This window comes from Papio anubis, chromosome 1 (genome assembly GCF_008728515.1).
Source record: "Papio anubis isolate 15944 chromosome 1, Panubis1.0, whole genome shotgun sequence".
Lineage (NCBI taxonomy): Eukaryota > Metazoa > Chordata > Mammalia > Primates > Cercopithecidae > Papio > Papio anubis.
The window spans coordinates 15092252-15101079 of NC_044976.1; the positions used below are offsets into that span (position 1 = coordinate 15092252).

Below are 8828 nucleotides of genomic sequence, written 5' to 3' on the forward strand. Positions count from 1 at the left end.
ACACATACCAGGGAGCCCAGGCACACTCCCCAGACCCACGCACGTGCGGTTGTACACTTGCCTCGCCGACAACACAGACATATGCCCTGATACACACAGCCAGACCCAACACCTGCACCACAACATAGACCTTCAGCCAGATGCCGCCTTACCCGTTCACGGGAAGGCTCAGAGGCACCAAACCGTCGACATGAACTCAGCACTCACACACAAACACACACAGGGTCCTGCCTGGAGACAAATGACAAAATAACACCCTGTTCGCACCTAGTGAGGGCCACCAACATCAGTGCACAGCATGTGTGGCTGCCCCAGGCCAGCGCCACCACACACGGATGCGGACACCGCTCACCAATGACCTCAGTGGGCTTGGCGCAGACACTTGGCAGGCCTGCAGTGGCCGTCCAGGAGAAACCCCCTACTTCCAACTCCCCTGAGCACCCTTGGACTGTGTTCCTCCAGACTCAGGGGCTCAGGCAATCTGCCAGCCTCAGCCTCCCAAAGTGCTGGGATTATAGGCATGAGCCACTGCACCAGGCCAAAATTCCTGATTTTAATCCACTAGAATATTCAGCTTTGCTACCAAGGACCTCACAGCCTCTAGTGATGAAGAGACGTAGATCCCCAAAATTCTAGACTAAGGAAGCGAGTGGTCAGTGATATGTACATGGGACAGAGGGAATGTCCTGGAGGCTCAGAAGGATGGGAGGGGTGGGGAGGTCAGAAAAACCGCTTTGTGGAGATGGAATTTGCTCAGAGCCTCAAGGAATGGGTAGGGTTGAAGCAGAGCAGCAGGCACTCCAAGCAGAAGCAAGGCATGAGCAAAGGCAGGGAGGTGCGAGCCCATGGCAGCCAGGGGGGTTGAACGAAGGGCTGGTACAAGGAAAGGAGAGCCTGCCTCAGCGGGGGAGCTTGGGCCTGCTTGATCTTTGAACAGGGGCATCTGATCGGTGTGAGCAGTCAGCTCAACAGCAGTGTCGGGAGGCTGTAGAGAGAGCCCCAAGGCAGGGGGCCAAGGTGTTTCATTTAGTGCATTAGAAACCTTTTAGTTAGTAATCTTTTCTTTATTTTTTCTTTTCTTTATGGCTCACTACAGCCTCGGCCTCCTGGTCTCAAGCAGTCCTCCTACCTCAGGTCCTGTGCGATTCGGAACACAGGTGCATGCCACCAGGCTTGCTGATTTTTTTATTTCTTGTAGAGTCGAGGTGTCACTTTGTTGCCCAGGCTGGTCTTGAACTCCTGAGCCTAAGTGATCCTCCTTCCTTGGCCTTCCAAAGTGCTGGGATTATAGGCGTGAGCAACCACACCTGGTTTAATAATCTTTTCTTAATATCATCAAATAGCCAGTGTCTAGATTTTCCATATGTCTCATAAATGTCACAGTAGGCCAGGTGCAGTGGCTCAGGCCTGTAATCCCAGTAGTTTGGGAGGCCGAGGCGGGCAGATCACCTGAGGTCAGGAGTTAGAGACCAGCCTGGCCAACGTGGTGAACCCACACCTCTACTAAAAATAAAAAAATTATCCAGGTGTGGTGACACACGCCTGTAATCCCAGCTACTGGGGAGGCTGAGGCACCAGACTCACTTGAACCCAGGAGGCAGAGGCTTCAGTGAGCCGAGATCACACCACTGCACTCCAGCCTGGGTGACAGAGAGAAACTGTCTCAAGAACAGGAAAAAAAAAGTCACAGATAGTCTTACTTTAGTTTTTTCTTTACAATTTGTTTGAATCCAGATCCATAGACATTCACAAAATGTGACTGGTGGCTTTGTCTTTTCTTTTCTTTTTTTTTTTTTTGAGACTGAGTCTCACTCTGTTGCCCAGGCTGGAGTGTAGTGGCCGGATCTCAGCTCACTGCAAGCTCCACCTCCTGGGTTTACACCGTTCTCCTGCCTCAGCCTCCCGAGTAGCTGGGACTACAGGCGCCCGCCACCTCGCCCGGCTAGTTTTTTGTATTTTTTAGTAGAAACGGGGTTTCACCAGGTTAGCCAGGATGGTCTCGATCTCGTGACCTCATGATCCGCCCATCTTGGCCTCCCAAAGTGCTGGGATTACAGGCTTGAGCCACCGCGCCTGGCCAACTTTTGTATTTTCAGTAGAGATGGGGACTTCACCATGTTGGCCAGGCTGGTCTTGACCTCAGATGATCCACCTATCTTGGTCTGCCAAAGAGCTGGGATTACAGGCCCGAACCGCTGTGCCCAGCCCCTGCTTTGTGTTTTAAGTTCCTTTTAACTTATTTGTTCAGGAAACTGGGCCAATTGTCCTTGGAGATTCTCATGGCCTGGATTTTGTTGGTTGCATCCTTATGGTGTCAATTAACATGTTTCTTTATCCCATGTATTTCCTGTAAATTGGATGTTGGATCTAAAGCTAGGTCAGATTCAGGTTCTTCTGCTTGCTTTTATTTTATATTAATTAATTAATTAATTAATCAAGACTCCATAAGTAGAATGTATTCTTCCATCGGGATGTCCCTATGCCTGTTGTCTCTCTTTTCAAGATCCAACCCACTCATCAGAGGCTGCAAAACTGTGAGCTTCTCATTTAGTCACTCCTTTTATATTAATTAGAATTCTGGAATGAGGCAGTGTCCCTCCTTAGTATTGGATAACCAGGGGTACAGTTCATTCAGGAAAGGAAAGGATTTAACCTGTATTATGGACTTAAAATACATTTTTTTTTTTTTTGAGACAGTGTCTCTCTGTTGCCCAGGCTGAAGTGCAGTGGCACAATCACAACTCACGTTAGGCTTGACCTTCCAGGGTGAAGTGATCCTCCCACTTTAGCCTCCCAAGTAGCTGGGACTATAAGTGTGCACCACTATGACCAGCTAATTTTTTTTTTTTTTTTTTGAGACGGAGTCTGGCTCTGTTGCCCGGGCTGGAGTGCAGTGGCCGGATCTCAGCTCACTGCAAGCTCCGCCTCCCGGGTTTACGCCATTCTCCTGCCTCAGCCTCCCGAGTAGCTGGGATTACAGGCGCCTGCCACCTCACCCGGCTAGTTTTTTTTTTGTATTTTTTAGTAGAGACGGGGTTTCACCGTGTTAGCCAGGATGGTCTCGATCTCCTGACCTTGTGATCCGCCCGTCTCGGCCTCCCAAAGTGCTGGGATTACAGGCTTGAGCCACCGCGCCCGCCCCTTTTTTTTTTTTTAGAGACAGGGTCTTGCTGTGTTGCCCAGGCTGGTCTCAAACTCCTGGACTCAAGCAATCCACCTGCCTTGGCCTCCTAAAGTGCTGGAATTACAGAAATGGGCCTGCAAAAATACATTTTTAAGGCCAGGCTCGGTGGCTCATGCCTGTAATTCCAGCCTTTGGGAGGCTGAGGCAGGTAGATCATCTGAGGTCAGGAGTTCAAGACCAACTTGGCCAACATGGTGAAACCCCGTCTCTACTAAAAAATACAAAAATTAGCTGGGTGTGGTGACATACGTCTGTAATTCCAGGTACTCGGGAGGCTGAGGCAGGAGAATCGCTTGAACCAGGGAGGCGGAGGTTGCAGTGAGCCGAGATTGTAGCACTGTACTCCAGCCTGGGCAACAGAGTGAGACTCCGTCTCAAAAAAACAAAAACAAAATTTTTAAGTAGCCTTGAAAATTTTTGTATTTTACTTTTGATTAAGTCACATGTTCACAAGGTTCACATTTCAAAAGGGTACACAGTAAAACGGCTCCCTTTCACGTCTGACCCTAGATATTCCCCTTCCCTCCTTGTAGGCAAGCAGCATTATCAGCTTCTTTTTCTTTTTATATGTACAATTTTTTTTCTTTTTTCGGCCACCAAGTTTCTATGAGAAGCATTATCAGTTTCTTCTTTTTTTTTTTTTTTTCAAAATGCAGTCTCCCTCTGTCTCCCAGGCTGGAGTGCAGTGGCACGATCTTGGCTCACTGCAACCCTCTGCCTCCCCGGTTCAGGCAATTCTCCCACCTCCACCTCCCAAGTAGCTGGGATTACAGGCATGAGCTACCACACCCAGCTAATTTTTGTATTTTTAGTAGAGGCGGGGTTTCGCCGTGTTGGCCAGGCTGGTCTCGAACTCCTGACCTCAGGTGATCCTCCCGCCTTGGCCTCCCAAAGTGCTGGGATTACAGGTGTGAGCCACCGCTCCTGGCCTATCAGTTTCTTAAGTGACCTTCCAGGGTTATCTTACATAATCAAATAAAGCAGATCACACACACACACACACAGACACATGCACACTTTTTTGTATATATGCCTGGTAAAATTTCATCTTCACAGTTCTCGAAGATGCTTTCCTCACATATTAGTTATAATTGGGAGGTGACTCTGTGTCAGACCAGTAAGAACTTCTCCACTGGTTTTCTTGACCACAGAGTGTTCCACTGAATAGATGTACCATCATGTACTTAGTAACAGTCCCCTTTTGATAGACATTCAGGTTGTCACCAGGATTTTTTACACGAGCAATGCTGCAGTGAACCCCCTTGTGCACAAGCCATCTTCTCTGTGCTGGAGTATATCTTTGGATACGTTCTTAGGGGAGCTGGTGGGAAGGTCCTGTGCATGCATAGTTCTCGGAGCTTTCCCCCAGTGCTCTCCATTGTGGTTGTACTCACCTTCCCACCAGCTGTGTAGGGGAGCGCCTGTTATCCCAAAGCCCCTCCTTGTGTATTATGTGACCCTTGTTTTTCCCCCTAGTCTGATAGTGGACAAATGGCATCCCAGTGTAGGGTTTGTGTGTGTGTGTGTTTTTTTTTTTTCTTTCTCTTTTGTTTTTGAGATGGAGTCTCACTATGTTTCCCATGCTGGCCTCAAACTCCTGGGCTCAAGCAATCCTGCCTCAGCTTCCCACATAGCTGAAACTGCAGGTGCATGCCACAGCACCCAGCCTAGTATAGTTTTATTTTTATTTTTATTTTATTTATTTATTTTTTGAGATGCAGTCTCGCTGTGTCGCCCAGGCTGGAATGCAGCCCAGCGTCATGATCTCGGCTTACTGCAGTCTCCATGTCCTGGGTTCAAGCAATTCTCCTGCCTCAGCCTCCCAAGTAGCTGGGACTACAGGAGTGTGCCACCATGCCTGGCTAATTTTTTGTATTTTTAGTAGAGACGAGGTTTCACCATGATGGCCAGGCTGGTCTTGAACTCCTGACATCAGGTGATCTGCCTGCCTCAGCCTCCTAAAGTGCTGAGATTACAGGTGTGAGCCACCACGCCTGGCCCCAGCATAGTTTTAATTTGTATTTGGGAGTGAGCCCCATCCCATCGCCAGCCTATGCTCTCTCCCCAAGGGACCTGCTGCAGCTGGGAGGGGAGCTGGCCCAGACATTATGAGCTGTCCAGGAGGCAGGCCTGGGACTGATCACGGACCTGCGGCTGGCAGAGAGCCGGACCGAGGCAGCCCTGGAGAAGCAGGCCCAGCTAGAGGAGCAGCTGCAGGACAAGATGCTCCACGAGAAGGACCTGGCCCAGCAGCAGATGCAAAGCGACCTGGATGAGGCTGACCTCAGTGCCAGGTGGGTACCTGGTGGGTGCTGCACAAGGCAGGCGTCCCTGCAGAAGGTAAAACTGGAGGGTTGGGGAGAAGGGAGCATCTGTTCACTAGGCACAGGGCCTTTCTCTGTGAGCTCAGCCAGTCTTCCCAGGCACCCCACTGAGGTTCCGAAGGCACTTGCCCAGTGTATATCATAAACAGCTTAGCCTCTGATGACAGAACTTGTGGCCGGGTGTGGTGGCTCACACCTGTAATTCCAGCACTTTGGGAGGCCAAGGTAGGGGGATTACCTGAGGTCAGGAGCTCAAGACCAGCCTGCCCAACAGGCGAAACCCTGTCTCTACTAAAATACAAAAACTAGCCAGGTGTGGTGGTGCGTGTCTATAATCCCAGCTATGAGGGAGGCTGAGACAGGAGAATCGCTTGAACCCAGGATGTGGAGGTTGCAGTGAGTGAAGATCACATCACTGTATTCCAGCCTGGATGACAGAGCAAAACTCCGTCTGAAAAAAATAAAACAAAAAAACTTGTGCCCCTTACTTCTGCCACCTGGACATGTCCTCAAGTGCTTTCCCATGAGATAAAGCTGGTGGGAACCTCATTCCTGTTTCACAGATGAGAAGCGTGAGGTCTGGAGAGGAGCCGGGACTTGCCTAAGGTCACACAGCCAGGGAGGTGGATGTTAGGGTCCCTGCCTCGGGTTTGGAGAAGCATGGTGGACACAGAGCTAGTGGATTTGAGAGGTAGGGGTGGTCCCCTATTCACCTCTGTTGCTTCCCCAACTCCAGAGTGACAGAGCTGGGCCTGACAGTGGAGCGTCTTCAGAAGCAGAATCTGGAGAAGGATCAGGTCAACAAGGACCTCACTGAGAAGCTTGAGGCCCTGGTGAGCTGTAGCTTCCCCTGAGATGTGGCAGGGTGGGATGGGGTACCGGCCAGATCCATGGACGCAGGCTTAGGGCTGGGCTGCCTGGGCCACCCCCAGCATCCCACTCACACTCAGGTTCAGGTCTCACAGGTGTGCAGTCTTCGTGGTAAGCACACTCACCTCCTCCATCCCATTTCTTCCCCCCAGCAGCCCTGTAGCATAATCCTCATGACACAGATGGGGAAACTGAGGCCCAAGAGGGGAAATGCTTGTCCAGTCTCAGAGCCAGTAAGCGGGAGAGTGGGGACTTGAACTCCCATTTGCGCTCTCCAGGTCCAGATGCTGCCTCTGGCAACCCAGCTACTCCCCCTCCCCCACCAGTGGGACACTCACTACCCCAGGGTACAGCCTGGTTTGGTCACCCCTCTGTGTGGGGCCTGGCCTGGGTTCTAGGTTCGGCTCTCCTCCAATTGTCTGTGTGACATGGGGCAGGACACAGCTCTTCTCTGGGCTTGGTCTGTTCAGTGAGGGCCTCAGGCCTGCTGCCCCTCGGGCCAGGTGGCTGGCCTATGGACATGGCTTCAGAAGCCACCTGGTCAGTGGTGAGCCAGGGAGGGAAGGGAAAGGGAGGTTTGAGATAAGACAGAACCTGGACCACTCTTTGTCTCCCTAACTGCACTCCAGGAATCCCTGCGGCTACAGGAGCAGGCGGCCCTGGAGACAGAGGACGGAGAGGGGCTACAGCAGACCCTAACGGACCTGGCACAGGTGCGAGCCCAGAGAGCCGGGAAGATAGGGCCCTGCCAGGCAGTCCTGGGCTCCCCCGCCACGCCTTTTGGTGGCCTGGGACTGAACTGCAAATGGGTGGGGGCCTGGAGCCCAGGCTGTAGCTGCTCAGCACCCCTGCTAGCTCACCCGGCCCCTGCCCTGGGGAACCCCCAGTGTCAGAGGGGAGGCACGGCCCTTCCGGAGCCCACCTGTGAGCAACGCCAAATGATGTCTTCGCAATAAATCGGAGGCCTCAGCGGCGAGCTGAGGACTGAGCTAGTGGAGGAGGTGAAATCAGGAAGGCTTGTTGTAGGAGGGAGCATTTGGAATGAGGCAGCCCCCAGCCTCGCCTGGGCAGCTTTACCAGCTAACCCCGCGGTTCCTAACTCTGTGGACACCTTCTGCCTCCCTCCCCTACCCTCAGGCCATCCTGTGCTATGTTGAGAGCGGCGTCCAGCTGAGCGTCTCCAAGTGTCTCCGAGCCGAGAGCCTGCGGTGGGGGGCTCTCGGGCCAGTGGACCCCGTCCCCACCGCGGCGCTCCTAGCCAGGCCGAGGTCGTTCGCCCCGCCGAGGCCCCTCTCCCCGGCCTGCTCAGACTCCTCCAAGCTCGCCCTGATCCACTCCGCCCTGCACAAGTGCCAGCCGCAGGTCTAGGTAGGAAGGGGCTTGAGGGTTCTGGGCGCAGCCAGAGGCCCGGGGGCTGGAGGGGGGCGGGGCTCGCGCCCTCCCGGTTGGGGCGGGAGCGGGGGTGGGGGCGGGTCAGGGGCCAGGGTCAGGGGGAGGAGTCTGAGCGCCGCAGGGTGCAGCCAGAGCCCTGAGAAAGTGTCTGAGGGTGTCATGACCCCGAAGGAGGTGGCCGAGAGCTCTGCGGTGAAGCCGAGCCCAGAAGTGGGGGTGCTTGAGCAGCTGGTGGAGGGAGGAGACTGCTGCAGTGTTAGGGTCATGGTAGAGAGGGAGACATGTCCCTGGTTATACAGAGCCAGGATTCTGGGAAAAGTTCTAGCAAGGGGAATCAGAGCCTAGGATGAGAGGAGCTCGGGAACTAGGCGCAGAGCCAGGGCAAGGAGGGGTCTGAGAGTGGAACCAGGATGCAAAGGGGAGGGGCCTGGGAGCCCTGGGGGTGGGGTCAGAACCCAGGAGACGAAGGTGCCTGGGGCTTTGTCTCGCATCCGGGGGAGTTTGACAGGAATTGTCCGGGACCCCACGGAGGTGAGGGCTCAAAGGGTGGTGAGGGCACATAGTAGGGGAGTGGAAGCTTGGCTCTCAGGCCTAGGCTCCTATCCTGTCCCAGGCCAGGTCCAGGCCCTGGACCCCGCCTAGCGTAGGCTAGTGTGTATCCCTGGAACCAGAAGAGAGTAGGTGGGCTCTGGAGGCCTCCCAGGACCCCCGTAGACTCTGTGATGCCCACGCCTCAGAACATGGGTGGGCGCTATGAGGCAAGCCAGGACCTGCTGGGCACCCTGCGGAAGCAGCTTAGCGACAGCGAGAGTGAGCGGCGGGCCCTAGAGGAACAACTGCTGCGCCTGCGGGAAAAGACCAACTGCGCCATGCAGGCCCAGGAGGACGCCCAGCGCGAGGTGCAGCGGCTGCGGAGTGCCAACGAGCTCCTGAGCAGGTGCCAAGGAAGTCTGAGCTGGGGGGTGCTGAAGAATAAATCAGCGTCTGGGCATAACACCAGTTGAGCCTTATGCATGTGGTCTGCACTAATATGGTCGCCCTGAGCTGCATGTGCCTAT

At 53.7% G+C, this 8828-nt stretch overlaps 1 protein-coding gene across 1 annotated transcript; it reads left to right on the forward strand.

Annotated features, from left to right (window-relative positions):
• Positions 1 to 5121: 5121 nt before the first annotated feature.
• Positions 5122 to 8620, forward strand: LOC116274225 (rootletin-like). The gene is made up of 5 exons (XM_031664775.1): positions 5122 to 5478; positions 6245 to 6341; positions 7008 to 7091; positions 7516 to 7746; positions 8508 to 8620. Exons 1-4 carry the CDS (start codon positions 5408 to 5410, stop codon positions 7744 to 7746), a joined length of 483 nt encoding a protein of 160 aa, XP_031520635.1. The 5' UTR covers positions 5122 to 5407; the 3' UTR covers positions 8508 to 8620.
• The last annotated feature ends 208 nt before the right edge of the window (positions 8621 to 8828 follow it).

What these genes read in the sequence shown, in the direction of transcription:
- LOC116274225 (XM_031664775.1), top strand. Translation starts at nt 5,408, where the DNA reads ATGCTCCACGAGAAGGACCTGGCCCAGCAGCAGATGCAAAGCGACCTG. An exon ending in CTGAGAAGCTTGAGGCCCTG is followed by an intron (nt 6,342 to 7,007) that starts GTGAGCTGTAGC and finishes ACTGCACTCCAG; the next exon opens with GAATCCCTGCGGCTACAGGA. An exon ending in CCCTAACGGACCTGGCACAG is followed by an intron (nt 7,092 to 7,515) that starts GTGCGAGCCCAG and finishes CCCTACCCTCAG; the next exon opens with GCCATCCTGTGCTATGTTGA.